This window comes from Nicotiana tabacum, chromosome 11, assembly GCF_000715075.1.
Source record: "Nicotiana tabacum cultivar K326 chromosome 11, ASM71507v2, whole genome shotgun sequence".
Taxonomy (NCBI): Eukaryota; Viridiplantae; Streptophyta; class Magnoliopsida; order Solanales; family Solanaceae; genus Nicotiana; species Nicotiana tabacum.
The window spans coordinates 87,540,489-87,558,472 of record NC_134090.1 but is presented as its reverse complement, the minus strand read 5'-3'; the positions used below and the strand labels follow the sequence as shown (position 1 = coordinate 87,558,472).

At 40.5% G+C, this 17,984-nt stretch overlaps 1 protein-coding gene across 2 annotated transcripts; it reads right to left on the bottom strand.

Annotated features, from left to right (window-relative positions):
• Nucleotides 1-10,773: 10,773 nt before the first annotated feature.
• LOC107777115 (transcription factor bHLH118-like) lies at nucleotides 10,774-13,706 on the bottom strand. Of its 2 annotated transcripts, XM_075225276.1 has the most exons (4): nucleotides 13,040-13,706; nucleotides 12,430-12,783; nucleotides 11,697-11,807; nucleotides 10,774-11,071 (listed from the first exon to the last, which is right to left on the bottom strand). In XM_075225276.1, the coding sequence occupies exons 1-3, from the start codon at nucleotides 13,376-13,378 to the stop codon at nucleotides 11,739-11,741; spliced, it is 762 nt and encodes a 253-aa protein (XP_075081377.1). In that variant the 5' UTR covers nucleotides 13,379-13,706; the 3' UTR covers nucleotides 10,774-11,071; nucleotides 11,697-11,738. The 2 variants fall into 2 exon arrangements, with proteins under 2 accessions (XP_075081377.1, XP_016452590.1); XM_016597104.2 differs by lacking the exon at nucleotides 10,774-11,071 and having other exon boundaries at nucleotides 11,647-11,807; nucleotides 13,040-13,704.
• Nucleotides 13,707-17,984: the final 4,278 nt, after the last annotated feature.

Here is a 17,984-nt window from a genome sequence, read left to right as displayed (position 1 = left end):
CGCTACCGCCAGTCTCCGACGACTGGGCAGTGCAAGTTTTCACTCAAGGTCTAAATGAACGAAGCTCAGTGGCTTCAAAACAATTGAAAGAGAATTTGATCGAGTATCCAGTTGTAACCTGGTCGGATGTCCACAACCGGTACTAGTCAAAAATCAGGGTCGAGGATGACCAGTTGGGAGCCCCATCGGGCTCAGTATACCCAAGCAGGCTCCTGGCAAAGGAGCCAAAACCAAACAAAGAAAGATATCAGCCATACGTCGAAGACAGGAGGAATGCCCCGAGGCACAACCCACCTCGCAATGATCGAAGGATAGACCGAGGACAGGATCGTCGGGGACTCGCCAACCAAGCTAGATTCGATAGGAACGGAGGGCCAACGGGGGCACCTCACTTGTCAGAATACAACTTTTACGTCGATGTATCGGACATCGTATTCACAAAGGAATCATAACTTAGTGTATGAGTTTCACAACACGCATGGCCACAGGACCGAGGATTGCCACCAACTCCGAGAAGAGGTAGCTCGACTACTTAACAAAGGTCATCTCCGGGAATTCTTTAGCGACCGAGCCAAAAATCAGTTCCAAGAAAGAGAGGTGGCCGAGAAGAACGAAACAAACGAGCCACAACATGTCATCCACATGATCTTGGGAGGCGTCGATGCCTTACAGGAACCCATAATGAGAAGGACAAAGATATCCATCACCAGAGAAAAGCAAACCTAGGGATATATTCCCGAGGACGCCCTAACATTCAGCGAAGAGGACATCGAGACATTTGTCTCAACCTTACAATGACACACTGGTAATCTCTTTCCGTATAAATTATTTCAAATAAAATGTGTACTCGTGGATCCAGGTAGCTCGGCCGACATCATCAGGTCGAGGGTTATAGAGCAGCTCGGACTGCTTGACCAAATCGTGCCCGCCACTTGAGTCCTCAACGGATTCAACATGGCAAGAGAAACAACAAAAGGAGAAATCACGTTCTTAGTCACCGTGGCCGGCACGACCCAAAATGCCAAATTCTATGTCATCGAAGGAGACATGAGGTATAACGCCTTGTTCGGATAGCCGTGGATACACTGCATGAGAGCAGTACCATCCACTCTCCACCACATGAGGAAATTCCCAACAAAGGATGGAATTAAAACCATCTACGGGGAACAACATGCGGCAAGGGAAATATTCGTGGTGCACAACGTGGCACCAGTACCCATACCTCCGCTCGCAAAGGAGCTAAAGGGTAATTAAGCCATGCCCCCGATTAAGCCCAATTAAACGAAACGAAGGACCGTACCACGTCCTCACCTCGAATGATTGGAACATGTCGATCCTAAAAACATCAATGACGCATCTCACACTAACGTATAACCATCTCCCTTTTCATTTCGTATTTCAGACTAGCTATTATGCAGGTGCCCGACCGAAGTAGGCAGAGCATTAGTCCAGCTCGAAGACCTTAAGGTTTCATAGTATCCGTTGCACTCTTTTCCTTCAACCGAGTTTTTATCCCAAAAAGGGTTTTACCAGCAAGCTTTCTAACAAGGCAACATCTACATGCTACCTAAAGGAGACTTGACGAATGTACAAGACTTCTTTTGCAATCAACCTCGAACACTGAGGGGCATTCCCCCCGAAGGCCATTTGCTCGGAAATATCAAGAAACGCCAAATGGGGTCCCTATAGGAAAATAATGTATCGAGACAAACGGTCGAATGAACCGTGTCCGTATAGTCGGGCCCCCGACGGCGAATACATGTACGCTTGTATCAAATGATTAAAGAATATCTTTTGTCAAAGCATCTCGCGCTCCAGAAGAAGCTTGGCACCTCCGCAAAAATGATTTCTCCGTCGGAAACGTCCCCAAGACTCGGGGACTAGCATCAACAATTCTACGCTCGAATGACCTCCGGGTCGGGACTCCAAAATCACAAGCCCTCAAGTGAGGCAACAATCGCAAAACATCTTCAAGGCCAAAGGAGCCCAAACACTTGGGGCTAGCGCCGATATCTCCAAGAACGTACGACCTCAGGGTCAGGATCTCCAAAACTGTAAGCCCCCTACGAGGCAATACAAAGTTTGCGAATAATGGCTCCCGAGTCAGGAAACCCTCGACAACTTGGGGATTGCCGTCAAGCGCCACCTCTATCAACTTATCAAAACCCGAGGCCCTAAGACCCCGAGCGGGCAGACTCGATCTCGTAAGACCTACATAAGGCAACAACTATATCTGTAAGACCTCAGCGGCATGAAAAACTATAAGACCTCAACGGCATGAAAAACCTGTAAGACCTTAACGGCATGAAAAAACTGTAAGACCTCAACGACATGAAAAAACCGTAAGACCTCAATGGCATGAAACACTGTAAGACCTCAACGGCATGAAAAACCTATAAGACCTCAATGGCATGAAAAACCTGTAATACCTCAACGGCATGAAAAACCTATAAGACCTCAAAAAACCTGTAATACCTCAACGGCATGAAAAATCTATAAGACCTCAACGGCATGAAAAACTTGTAAGACTTTACTAAAGGCATAAACCTGATCTCAAAGTTTCGGCTATATATCGAACTTGTAAGACCCCTAAAAACGCATACCCTCGATATAGATGCCGAAACTTCTTCACTTGAGACTCAAAGGCTCCAGCCAAACACAAGTGACTTTGGTCACACGACTTTACCAGCCGAACTAACGTGACTCAGGGATGCCCGACCGTCGCTACAATGCGTAAGAGCCATTGTCGCCAGCCTACACAGGCCTTCAAATTACTCTGAATCTACTTTGTAAAGAACCGGTTAAACAGGCTACCCTCAACATAGGCAAATGAGCTTCGACCATGTCAACTCCAAATCATAGGCTTCGAGCTACTCAGCCTCCGAGCCAAACCTCCCGAGGTGCTCGAACATCGCCGTAAGTTACTCGAATATTGAGGTTATTCCTGAACCGACGATGAGTTAGGCAAAAATTACTTCAAAAGCCCTTAACGAGAGGAAAATAAAGCCTACATAAAAGGTTGCATCGACCAAGCGTCTAAGAGCCATAGTCACCAGCCTAATGAGCCTCAGGGCCACACACACAAAAGGTCGCTTCGACCAAGCGCGTAAGAGCCACTGTCACCAGCTTGAAATCTGAAAACTTAAGGGTCAAAATAAGCTCGAGTCGTAACATGATTCGGAGACTGGACCCAAAATAGTTAACTATATATTCCTAAGGGCAAAGCATAAGAGCCATTGTCGCCAGCCTATATTAAAAGGTCACTTCGACCCAAAGCATAAGAGCCATTGTCGCCAGCTTACATTAAAAGGTCGCTTCGACCCAAAGCGTGAGAGCCATTGTCGCCAGCTTACATTAAAAGGTCACTTCGACCCAAAGTATGAGAGCCATTGTTGCCAGCTCACCTTAAGAGGCCGCATCGGCCAAGAGAGCCACTGTTGCCAACCTAAAATCTGACCATTCGAAGGTCAAATAAGCTCGAGTCAATGTCCGACTTGGGGACTGAGACCAAAACCGGTGGCTTAAGTATACCCAAGAGTGAAAGTACGTAAGGGACTACAAGCCAGTCCAATGAGCCCCGGGGCCATATCACTACTTTAAAGATTCCTACCAATGTAAAAACCAACTCGCCTGGTCAAAATCAATACAGAAAAAGATACAAAAGGAGTAAAGCTGCAAGAGTTTCTTTCATATACATGCAAGAAATGCAACCTCCAGCTACAAACATGCTTTGAAAATGCTACATATAGATGAAAAAATCTATGCCCCCCTAGGGGCCACGACCTATCAGTCTCATCCTCACTTTTCTTAGCATTAGGTAAAAGCAACCGAGCGTCACGCTCATCCACCATTGCTAGTGCCAATTCTTCCGAAAGGGCGAAACCTCTATCACGGATCTTCTCGAGGGTCTTTCTTCGAGACTTGGAACGAGCATATTCTTCAACCCTCCCTTCACGGTCACAGATCCTTCTCAGCTCAGCTTGAGCATCGGCAGCGTCTGTTGAATAGATCTTCATCTTCCAATCAGCCTTAGTCCAGCTCATCGCGACTTCTGCCCGAGCATCGACGATCTCATCCCTGACTTTTGAAAGCTCGAACTCAAGATTTGAAATCATTTCTATCTAAACCAAAGCATTGTCACGAGCTAGGAAAAGTTGGGTTCAAAAGCAGGAACTTTGGCCAGAACATCCTTCCCTCCTACAACTTTAGCCTCCGTCCGAGCTTTCAATTCATCGCGCTCATGCCTAGCCCGACCAACTTCATCTCAAAGGCATTCCAGGGCCTTCATCTTTTTTTGCAACTAAAACAAACTAAGTATTAGCCCAGGAGCCAGGAGGTAGAATACGCACTCACCTGGGACAGAAAATTACCTGCTCCTTCAGGTGGTTTTTGTAATTCAAGCACCGTCCCGCCTCGTACTGCAAGTGTACCAGCTCGACTTCCTTTTCATCACAAAGGAGCCTCAGGGATCTCTCCTCATCCAGAGCTCTTTGTAGCCTATCTTCACAACAAAGAAGCCCGGATTTAAGCTTGTCAAATGCCTGCAAAAGAAAACTCAATAAGGAAGGGAAGGCACAAAGCTCGAAATACCTGTGCCGAAACTCACCGCAAAGTGAAGTCGCTGGGTTTCCTCGAAGGCCAAACGCACACCTGCCAATCCAGTCCCTTCGGCCTTGAAAGAGCCTACTCCAGTCGAAGCATGGTCGCTCGGTGTATTCGACCCCGGGTTTCTAATATCTCCCAAAATGCTATCGATGGAAAAAGAAGGTGATATCAACGGAAAAACCCTCTTTCTAGAACCAGGAGCCGCGGACATGACAGGCTCGGATAATGCTTCCGCTTTGAAGCCCCGGTCCCGCTCCGCCTTACTTTGAGCGCCATCGCCCTGTGAAAGCACCTCTCGTTCATTATTGCTGTTCTTTAGCCCGGGAGCTGGCAACCCTTCCCCCTCTCCGAAGGAGCGCGGCCTCGCATTGAAAGGCTCTCCAATGCCTACCACAGTAATATTAATGCATGTAAAGGGGGATATGCTTCTCCACATAAAAGAAGGAAAAGAAAAGAAGGCACGGTTATGAAACCAGGATTTTGCCATAGACAAAACTGATAAAGTACGAGATGCACCACTTACGAGTATAATTCCATTCCTCAGGGAATGGTATGAGCTCCCCGGGGATAATGTCAGTGGTCTGCACTCGGACAAAGCGACTCATCCATCCCCGGTCTCCGTCTTCCTCGTCGTCAACAACGAAGAGCGTAGTCGATCGGCTTCGCAAGGTCAACAGACCTCGATGGTAAAAGGGCCGGTACAACCTGATAAGATGACTAAGGGTAAAGTCAAGCCCCGCCTTCTCCGCGAAAAATCTCATCATCAGCACCGTTCGCCAAAATGATGGATGGATCTGCGCCAATGGTAACCCAATACTCTAAGCGGAAATCGAGCACAACACTATCAAGGGGGCCCAGTGTGAAAGGATACATGTACACATTCAAAAACCCATCGGCACGGTCCGTGATGCCCTCACCCATGGAAAATGCCTGTAACATCACTTTCTCCCCCTATCCGCAGTCTTTTCTAAATAACTAAAGATGCTCTTCTCCTATCAATGAAGTGGCCTTCAAGGCGTACTCTCGTTGATCCTGAAGACCGAAGGTGGAGCTCTCCTCTTTCTGTCGGACAGACCCCAACATATCGGTTGTGGCGGTGACGAAATTAGAGAACTAAATATAGGAATATGTGCAGACGCATTAGCGCTGAAGTACCAAAGAGCTGATGCAAAAAAAGAAGGTCAATTGCTTAAAATTATGGAACCCCCGAAAAAGCAGAAACAACCTTATTTATGTATGGGTAAAACGGCGAAGGTTAGGCTCCAAGAAGCCAATAACACCTTCTCTAGTCCCGAGGTGGTACACAACCTCGAGGACCTCCATCAGAACAAGGTTAGGCTCCAAGAAGACAATAACGCCTTCTCTAGTCCCGAGGTGGTACCCGACCTCGAGGACCTCCATCAGAACAAGGCTAGGCTCTAGGAAGCCAATAACACCTTCTCCAGTCCCGAGGTGGTACCCAACCTCGAGGACCTCCATCAGACCAAGGTTAGGCTTCAGTAAGCCAATAACGCCTTTTCCAGTCCCGAGGTGGTACCCGACCTCAAGGACCTCCATCAGAATAAGGCTAGGCTCCGGGAAGCCAATAACACCTTCTCTAGTCCCGAGGTGGTACCCGACCTCGAAGATCTCCATCCAAAGAATGTTAGGCTCCAAGAAGCCTTAAACAGCACTACAAATATCGTCCTGAACCGGGCAGTACGTCATCCGGAACCTATTTACAATGCCTTAAGATTGCATACATTAATTTCAAGACAAGTCTCCAAATGCCACGGATCAACCCTTACTCGGGGACTGGTCTCGAAGGTCCAAGGGATGAGTCTCAGTTTAGGGGTTCGAAGCCCTACTTCTTTTCGATTTAAAGTAAGGGTCCTGACGTTCTGAGTTATCGGATCAATCCAGGTTTGGCCTGAAGAGCGGCAAAAGATCCCCCGGGAAACCTTTTTATCAACAAAAGGCCGGAAGGAATACTCGCATCCGGGTTTGGTATTAGCAACAACAAACAGAGTCGTGCACGCAGAATCTCCACAAACACAATAGAATATAGCAAGGATCAAAGATCAAAAGTGAGGAAATATCTTTGTATTCATGAATATTCAGGTACAAAAGACCGCGAGGGGACCTTACATATGATTACAAAAGCTCACGAGGGGTCCTTACACAAAAACAAAGAAGCAGAAGGTCTACATATAATAAAAGCCTAAGAGCCTAGCCTATTCTCAAGGTGCATTCTCAATTGCAGAATTTTCGGGCATCATCTCCTCAAGCACGCGTCCTCAAAGACAATATCTTCCAAGTGCAATCCCCTCGGGAGTCTTATCTCGATTTCCCAGAATAACATCTTCAAAAGGGGAGACGACGAAGAGGAAAGCGGTGGAGAAGAATAAAGTGACGCTGAAAAGGTAGGAAGGAACGAAGAAGTGGCTGGGTGAAAAATCTGGCTAGTATGGATTTCGCCAGGCTACTACTGTAAAGCTACTTCTTGAGACGTTGCCCCGATGCGGGATGCAACAGTTAGTAGATAGTCCTACCTCACTCCATGGAAGGCGAAGGGAGCGAGGCGCCACACTGAAGAGTCATGGGAGGTGAGCAGTGGTGTATAATCCGAGCCTCCTCTTGAGCAACGATGTATAATCCAAGTATTTCCTCGGGTCGAAGGAAATCGGCCCTCTGCTTTGTCGTCCCGATCTAACAACAACAACAACAACAATGACATAAAAATAGTGTAATATCGCTCGACCAGAGAAGGTCCGGGAGATAAGCCGTAGCATGCCTGATATCGTCATCCAATCTTGAGGCCATGGGCCTCAAACATGGTGAACAACAAAGAATAAAAATAGCGGGAAAGGAAGAATGGATAAGTATGGGAAGATACTTGGGTAAAAGGCTGATCCCAAGAGGCCCCCATTTATAGAAAGAGGGGCAACGTAACCGACGGCGCCATTATCGCCCTCAAAAAACATAACGACAGGCGCATTCAATGCGTCCCTAGGAGCTGAATCGACGACAACATTATGGCTCTGAAGAATGAGAAACCGCAACGCGTTGAATGGTCCTGGAAAAGCAAAACGACGAAACATTTCGATAATCATGGAGGCTTGCGTCACCATCATGACATCATTACGGGAAGCCCGAAGAGTGGGATGTCAAAATCGTTTCTTGTCGCTCCTCTCTAAAAAATGCAGGGACTATCTGTATACGGTGAAATCAGGGGAACCAATTTCTTGTTAATAAAGCATTTCGGAAGATCACCTCGGAGGCTCGAGACCACAAATCGAGTACTCCCTCCCCCAAAGGTATATCAACATCCGGCCTGGGGATAATGTTGGCCGTGACCCCAACGGGCATGGGGAGTTTCCAAAGAGTACAGCCGGGGCCGGCAAAATCTGTCAGGCTAGTCTGAAGTTGGTCTGAACCTACATCGTGAAGATAGTCAGTTGTCCCATCCCGTTTTTTCTTTATCATTAATGTATTTTGTATTATGATGGGATTTTTCCCTCCTATATAAGGGGGATCCTTGGCACTTTGTAAACCCTGTTGCTCCCGTTGCTCCACAAGAAATATAAAAATATTCTTTTTGCTCTCTCATATTCTCTCTTGATATTATTGCTTTCATTTATTATCTTCTTATTTTGTTCATCATTTATTGCTTATCATTGACCAGAAAGAGCCTCTGTCAACCCTATTACAACTGTTGGCCACATAGTAATTACCCTCGATAGCTCGTAGCCGAGCCCGGGATCAACCTCGAGGCTCCAAATCGGCAAGCTCGAGGCCCGAGTAACCAACCTATCGGTTTGATTGTAGCTCCTTCCTTCACTTTATTTCGTCTCTAAATCTCATATACTTAGTATCAACTGCTTAACAAACCGGCATAAAAATAGATTACGTATTTTTAGAGTCTCATCAACAAATTTAATTGTTATTACCATTTTCACGGTAAACAAATATGCTTACAAATACCATATAAATTCACCGTCACCTTGTTTTCATAGCGAAGAAGAAGGAGGAGGAGGCTTGGAGTGGTCTATACTTTGAGTACTAGTTAAAAGAATTTAAAAAATGGCTATAGATTAAATGAGGACCAAATAGGGTGCCCGTAAAAATTTTACCCTATAAAGATCCGTATTTTAAATCCAAATGGATAAGCTAATAGGTTTGAATTAGGTTTCGGACATTGGGCGTTGAAGTTTGTGAATCACCACAACATGCTGTAGTGTCCTGAATTACTTGTAGCCCAAAGCTAATGTGGGTTACAAAGCAGGCCTACGGGCATGTTTTAGCTATAGTAAGAAGAAATTCATTACAGAAAAAAAGATATTATTTCGACACTTTGTAATATTATCATCAATAAACAAAGGATCCGAGACAATCCACGATTCCAACTGATCTTTAGAGAATTTCAAGAAAAACTTAAAGATTAGAGAAAATTCGATTTATTCAAAGTTAATTAATATAAAGTAATTAGCTCTAGTTATAACTTAGTATGAAAATTTTCCTAAATATCTTTAATAAATTCGATTGGGCTCGATTTGACTCGCATCCACTAGTTCGATATTCAGCTCTACTTGTGGGTGTTTGTCATAGGAAATAATTCTTATACCATCTTGCAATTTAAATAGAAAAAAATAGCTTTATAATTTTTTGTGTGTTTCATTTATACATCCCTTGTGTTATTTTTAGATGATGTGTTGTAAACATGATCATATAATTAAAATTTTGTAATGGACGATAAAACTAAATCTTCTGTGAGAATGTCAAGTATCAATCAAATGTATTATATTCGCTACAGGTATGGCAATGGATTATAGCTTTTTCCCACTCTCAACACCCTCGTTATCTTGATTCGCATTAACTTGTTTTTATGGTAATAAGATTTTGTTTTCACTATATTGGCTCTATCTCTAATTAACTAATTTTAACGTTTGTTTCAATAATGCATATTTTCTCTTAAAATTAAAACGGAATGAGTACTTATTAGATACTCTCTCCATTTCAGTTTAGAGGAAATAGTTTGTCTCGACACGGAGTTTAAGGGGAAAAAAAGAAGATTTTGAAACTTATTGTCTTAAAAGTTTAAGGGGTAAAAGCTTTGTGGGACCATATTATTTGTGTGGCTATAAAAACTTTTCATTAAGAGTAAAATAAAGTGTTTAAAGTTGAACTATTTCTAAATTTAAAAATGTGCCATTTATTTTAGAACAAACTAAAAAGGAAAGTATCTTTCTAATTTGAAACGGGGGAGTAATTACTAGTAAGCTTTTTTATAAACATTAATTAGTAGTAATATGGTATACATAGTACTATGACATTTTCACAAATTAAAATTCACTAATAATAAAAACAATTTTTATATTATCAATATGTATAATTAAAGTTCTTTAAAAATCCATCAAATCTGATACAGTGGATGTCAAGAATTGTACTACTTCTTTATTGCTTAACCTAGGGATGACTTTTCCATTACGGAGATGACTTTCGACTCATCTTATAAAGAATTGTTTTGATGGAAATCACTTTTTTTGTATGTGTGTGAAATTCTTGGACCGTCCGTCCAATTTGAAGTAAAGCAAGATTGACAAATAGCTGTCTTTGTCTTATTGCCAGCAGCGCCACTGAAATTTCAGCCTATAGTACAGTAATTCTATTTTTTAATGAATTGAATAACACTGTTACTCTAACGGCTGCTTTTAATTGGAATTTTAAAATCCCACGAGTTGGACGTGAAGCATGTGTTTATATTGTCTTCAATTTATGCTATACTCTATCAATTATATATGATCCAAGTTATCAGCATATATATACTATAATTGGGGGGTTAAATTTTTTGGTAATATTTCTTGATTGACACATAATACTTGCGTGCTAGCTGGAATAGGCTATTTTTAGGTTTCTTTTATACTTGTCTGTAGTTTAATGTAATTTTCAGAGTTGAGTTATGGCGTATTAATCCATTACGCAAAATTTAAAATGTAACATATATCGGAAATGCTATTGATAAGGAAAAAAATTAAAATCTCTCGTTAGTTAACAAGGTGATGCCTTCTAATAGCTAGAACCAACCAATGCCTTCCATCATAATTACTGTATTAGCCATTTACATCTTCTGAGGTTAGTGTCATTTGCCAAGTTATTCATCACTTCGCTCGTCTTAAATTATTTTCAAAAATTGAGGTTAAATATGAATCTTTTTTCCCTTGAAGAATTTGGTTACATCCATTTAATGCTGGAGTTGATCATCTAATGACAAGGGCAAATACGCAATCATTTGTTAACAACAAGCGTATGAATGAACCAAAAATCTAATCGGGATGGCAGAATTGAGCAGTTTCAGAGACAAATTCGGTCATTTTCCAAACAAGAAAATGGTTACATGTTATAACATGTACTCCATTTACAAGAAGTTAAGTGCAGAGGAGAACTAAACAGCCACAAAAACGAGCTCAGTAGACTACATACGGAAATCCTGCCCAAATAATTGTGAAATTAGTAATCTGTACATGCCAAGACGCATTCATCAGCTACTTTACGCCCTACCTACATTGATTTGAGTATTGTGATAACATATTTGTCACGCAAGTCAGTTCTCACATTAAAGATGGCTCGTCTTAGGATATATACTTAGCAAGATAGTTTAATCTAGGTTATTTTTTATCATGTTCATTCTTAATTTGCCCAAAATATTCATACACATAAATTTAGGTCCAGCAAATTTTTGGTAAATAATCAAGACAAGATTCACAAAAACAAAACGACAACCTAACATTGCCTGTATCACATCAGAAGGCCGTGTGGATGAAGACACATCAAATTCCCTCCACCCCCCCCCCCCCCCCCAAAAAAAAAAATGCTTCGAGAATCTCTGAGTTCAAATGCCAGAAACTTAATCCAACTATTTTTTCGTACATTTATAAGGAAAAACTGAACTGAAAGAGGTTAGACTAAAACAACAACAACAACTCGTTTAGTCAGAATTGACTATGTGAATCCTCACTATGCATTTTACTCTATTAGAACTATTTTATTCCAATAAAAGTTAACTACTGAAAGAAAAATTAAAGATTTCATATTTCAATAAAGATCACAAAAACCTGTAGGTGATGGGGAATGACACAACAATTTCCAATGGAGAGTCAACTGAAACTTATATCAGAGAGTTTCTGTTGGATCACATGCACATCAATCCTTGCCTGAGAGGCAACCTGTGAAAATCACAAAACAAAACGAATAATTAATGATCTTTCATAGTCAGAGAGTGGGTTGCTCTTGTGGTGAGCACCATCCACTTCCAACCAAGAGGTTGTGAATTCGAGTCAGCCCAAGAGCAAGGTGGTGAGTTTGGAAGGAAGGATGCCGAGGGTCTATCGAAAACAGCCTCTATACCCCAGGATAGGGGTAATGTCTGCGTACACACTACCCTTCCCAAACCCCACTAGTAGGATTATACTGGGTTGTTGTTGTTGTTGTCCTAGTCAGAGAGGTTAAGTAGTAAAAAGGCAATGTATGAGTTTAGGAGCGGCACAACATGATCCAAAAGGATTTAACTGAATCCCCTTACTTCGAAAGTTATTCATACTTCCTTCGTTTCAATTTATTTGAGTCTGTTTCTTTTTTAGTCCGCGTAAAAAAGAATTACCTTTTTCTTTATTTGGAAAAAATTTACCTTTATGCAATGATTTATAGCCACACAAAATATTTGTGTGCCTCATTTTACACCACAAATTCAAAAGTCTTCACTCTTTTTTTGAATTCCCTAGTTAAAATTTCTAGCTCCGCCACTGTTAATGAGTATGAAAAGAACTCAGCAATTTTCAGTAGTCATACCTCAGTTCGGATAGTATGAAGTAAACTTGTACTAGTTTTGGTGCAGCTGCAGTTCACAATGTTAAGCCCCTCTTGAAGTAATACTTCAAGAACCCTAGAAAGTCGAAAACCTTCACTCTCGACACCACAATTGACCAAAATCTCCATGCCGTCCAAGCATTGCTTCACTGTCACATTTGTAGACGACGAGGAATCACTAGTTGACGATCTACCACTTTTGGTATAATCAAGATTGCTTGAATTTGAAGTCTTGTTTAACTTTTCTCTCTTGTCTTCCAAATTCCTAACATTCTTCTGCAGGTATTCTATATAATTCGCCGCCTCAAGTATGTGTTCCGATGTCGAACGTTTTCCCTGAAAATTAATGTTCAACATTTATATATGCTTTTAGGCAAATTTAATGAGTCCATTTATGGAATATAGAATTGATCAAATTTTGCTAAATAGGAGTATAGGAATATATTAATTCAACTGGAAGAAGAAGTTGAATAAAAAGTTTCTGATTTATTACAACACTAACAACGACAAAAGAAATTAATTCATTATCTATAACATCATTTCAAGTTGGGAAATCTAAAGAAAAAAGGAACACATTTCTTGTTTCACAAACCTTAATAATTTCAAGAGGAAGCTGTTGTCGAAGAGAAGCATAAAGAGTAGCCATTTCTTGTCTTCTTTGCCGTTCGATTTCTCTATGCATGACTTTCTTCTGTTTGTCATCACTTGTTTTTTCTACTGGGAGAGAAGCAGCTGATGCTTTTCCTACCTTATTTTCCTTCTGATTGTTGTTAAAGCTGAGAGTGTTTTTGTCCGACTCCAACGGAGCAAAATCCGTTACCAGATCTTGTTGGTATAGGAAATTACAAGGGTTGTTATAAAGAAGCTCATGGGAATCATTATCGTCAACATCTTGTTGTAAAGGAAATATTGAATGGAAATTATCCATCATTCACTACTAATTCCAATAATTAATCAGTTCCAACCTTAAATAAGTATCAGATATAACCTATAAAAATCTCAATAGAAAAAGGAGGAGAGATACGTTTGTTAGGCTGTACGATTTGGGAAATCTTGAAGGGGCCTTTGATGTCAAGATTCCTGCAAGTTTTTTTCAAGAGATACTCGTGTCACCAATTTGCTTTTGACACGCTCATTAAAAAATACTAAATTCTATATAAAAATACCTAGTATGACTAAATTATCATTAATTAAATATTTAATGTGAGGAATAAATTTTTTTTAGGGATATGTACATAAAGGTAATTTTGTAAAAACAAATTGAATTCTTTCTTGATTATATAAATGGATACTTATTTTGGACCAAGACAAATTTGTTACTTCCGGAGGGAGTAATTATAAGCGGATCTCACCGGCCACTTTCTTTTAGTATCTGCGTTTGGTCACTGTTTGTAACCCAAATTCGGCTAATTAATTAGTTCACACTCGTGTATACAAAATACCCTACCTAGCTAGGGCATCCTTTAAAGCAAATTATTGATATTTTATCGAGCTCTGTGAGCAACATTTTTGTTATATATGTCAATATTGCGACTTGACCAAATATTCAAAATAGATTTATATAGTAGTTGATAAAGATTTAATTATCTTTAATTAGGTTTGCCCTGATCGTGACTTGGTGAGATATTTAATGTACTAATTAATTCTATTCGAAGTTGGTTTGACCAAATAATTGCTTGGGAGTTGTATTATTGGGTAATGCTTTTACCAAAATGTACGTCTGGTCTTATGTTTCCTCTTTTCTTTTCATGGAATAGTAAATCTTTGCGTGAAATGTCTGGAATTGAAAATTCTTATAGAGTCCTATTTTATAATGGGGAGTTTTATTACCCTAAGTTACAGTAAATGCATTAACAACAGCTCAGACACAAAAACAATAAGAAAAAAAAAAAAAAGAGAGATAAGTAACAGCCCAGACAAGTTACAAGCATATAATATGTTGTGATGATCCGATGGGTCGTTTTATGTACTAGCCTTTATTTCTGCGTTCCGGGACCTCCTATAGCTTCATTTGATATTGCGTGATCCGTGCCATTTTCCGAAAAAAATTTACGTAAAGTTTTGAAGAAAATGTAATTTTTGGCCTAAAATTAGACTTGAGTTGACCACAGTCAACAATCTTGGTAAACGACTTCGGATCAGTATTTTGACAATACCGGTAGGTTCGTATCATATTTTTGGACTTGTACGCATATTTGGTTGGGGTACAGGGTGACCCACGCACATTTCAGCGCGTTATGTGAAAAATTATGAAAATGAGTTTCAAAGTTGAAACTCTTAAGTTTTGATGATCGATTCTTATTATTTGGCGTTATTTTGATGATTTAAGGTAGCAAACAAGTTTGTAGGATGTTATTACACTTGTGTGCATGTTCGGTTTGGAGCCCGAGGGATTCGGGTGAGTTTTGGAAGTGTTTCGAAAGATTTTGAAATTGTTGGTACAATACCTGTTGTACGTTGGTGTTGTCTGTAGATCTCACATTGGCGAGGTATGGCTCACATTTGCAAGCTCGCTTTTGCAGTCAATAGATCGCATTTACGATAGAGGGCTAGGCAGGGCAGTCTTCAAATTTGCGAAGAAATGTTCGTAATTGCGAAAATAGCTGGATTGTTTTTGCGATGGTTTGGTCGTTTTTGCGACGGGGCACTAGAATTAGGCAGGTTTGCAAATGCGAACCTTTCATAGCATTTGTCGTGGAATGAGGCCTCACAAATGCGATGTTTTTGTCGCATTTGCGACATATGCAAGCTGAGGGCACTGTTCGCATTTGCGACTATTATTTCATTTTTTGCAATGGTCGCAATACCTGTAGCTGGGTAAAAGAGGGAAAATTGAGAATTAACTCATTTTACACCATTTTCATCCCTAAACAGTCTAGAGGCGATTTTATTGGGAGAATTTTTCCTCGAAATCATTAGTAAGTAACTTTAACTAGTTCTCAATCAATTCCCATTACTTTTCATGAACTTTTAACATCAATCTAGGATTTTAATGGTAGAAATTAGGAGTTTTGGGTAGAATTTAGGAATTTTATAAAATTGAGATTTAGACCTCAAATTCAGGTCGGTTTTCGAAACAAATTACGTATCCAAGCTCTGGGTGAATAGGTAATTGGGATTTGGTTTGAATCTTGAATTTTGATCAAGCTAACCCAGGGTTGACGTTTTTAATTTAGCTAAAGATTAAACATTTATCATTCGTGGATAGTTTCTAAAGTTTATTTTGAATTGTTTGATCGATATTTAGCTTGATTCGGTTGGTGTGGAGGCTTGTTCTAAAGGAATAGTCATGGTTGAGTATTGATTTGGTTGCGGAAAGAGGTTAGTGTAGTGTCTAACTTTGACTTGAGAGAAATAAGACTTGTTTTGTCAATTTGCTATGTGAATTATATGTGGGGGGATGCCGTATATGCCTGGTGACGAGTGTATATGCATTGTCATGGGCTAAAGCATGCGGGTTGGGCTATTTACCTTTACGATGTTATTTACTTCATGTTATATTTTGTTACATGCTTTGATTTTTATATGCCCTTACTTGTAATCCATGCCTTACTTGTTATCTGTTGTTCAATTGTTACTTGTTTCAATTTATTCTTTTTTCACTCAACATCTGTTTACTTTATATATGTTCCTACTTGTATTAATTGTATATTTTCATTGTCTCATATGTTTACTTGTTTTTATTGTCTTTACATTACTTGTTGCAATTTATTATGCTATTCTAATTAAGTTATTTAGCTATTCTTCTATTGATGAATTATCGAGGTTTGTGAACACGGGGTATGGGTTATTCTCTGTTTGTATTGGCAGTTCCTTGATGTTCTATACACTTTGTTTCCTTTTGTACTGAGATTACGAGATTGGATTGCACACTGCATCAGGTATTGTGAAATGATATTGGGTATGATAAATATTGGGATCGGATTGTGCTCCGCAACAGAGTATGATGTGTTGTAGTTTTCTGTAGATGTAGTGTTTTATCTCAGTACTGTGATATGAGGTTATTAGATGATGTTATTCTGGGGCTTTCTATTAGTTGACCTTCGGGTCCGTTCTTATGAGTTACTTACTTTTCTATATATTTCTATTGTCATTTATTATTATCCGTACATGTTTATAGTGAGTGTCTTGTCATAGCCTCGTCACTACTTCGTCGAGGTTAGGATCGACACTTACAGAGCACATGAGATCGGTTGTACTCATACTACACTTATGCATGTCTTATGCAGATTCCGATGTTGGTCCCAATGGCGCGTAGTGGGGATTTCTCAGATCCGAATTTCATAAGATACTCGAAGTAGAGCTGCATGTCGTTCGCAGTCCTTGAAGTCCCCTTCTACCCTATTTTTACTCTTTATCTTGTTTCAGATAGTTGTACTTTATTTCAGACCAAATTTGTAGTATTCTAGTCGCTCATGTACTCGTGACTTTGAAATCCTGGGAGTAGCATAGACTGCATTACTTATGTATCTATTTCAATTATTTCAGAGTTTATTAATTGTCAATTATTTTTATCCTACCTATAAATTGTTAAAATTAGTTAATACTTTCGCTAACGTTGTCTTGCCTATAGAAAGTGCATGTTAGGCGCCATCAAGGTCCCGTGGTTGGAATTTCGGATCGTAACAAGTTGGTATCAGAGTACTAGGTTGCTTTGGTCTCACGAGTCATGAGCAAGCTTAGTGGACTCTGGAGGATCGGTACGGAGAGGTCTGTACTTATCTTCTTGAGGCTATAGAGCTTTAGAAAATTGTCACAACCCAAGCATATACAATAATAACACTCTCGACAAATAATAACACACCCAAAACCCGGAATCTCATGAATCACAAAGTAGAGAAAGTACATAGTGTTCTAACTCCAGAAGTCTAAATGAAAGTAATTACAGAAGGTCTATAGCTAAAAGGTAGAATAAAGAGGGACTTCTCGGTCTGCGACGCGGCAGATATACCTCGAAGTTTCTTAAATCGCCTTGCCTCACTGATAATATGGCTGAGTAGAAGAACCTGGATCTGCACATGAAAAACAAGTGCCAAGCCTAATCTCGCTCGAGTAGTGACGAGGAAGGTCGGTGCCCTACTGGTTATATACATATTATAAGGTAAAACAGTATGAAATTTGACAGTATAATTAAAATACTAACAGTCGATAAAGAATAAAATCACAGAAAGAAAATAACTTAGTACACAGAGATAGCAACAGGGGATCTCCCAGGATATTGTCCCGTAGTCCCAAACATAAACGTGCAGAGGATCTTTCGGGATATCATCCCGTAGTCCGAATCATAAATATGCAGGGGAATCTCCCAGAATACCAATTCGTAGTCCCAAAGTAGATATCCAGTACAGAGGGATCTCCTGGGATCTTGTTCCGTAGTCCCAATTATAAATATGCAGGGGAATCTCCAGAATACCGATCCGTAGTCCCAAAGTAAACATGTAGGGGGATCTCCCGCAATACCGATCTGTAGTTTCAAAGTAAACACACAATATCAGGAAAGAATCCTACAATTCTATCCAAGTTCGTATCAGGAAAGC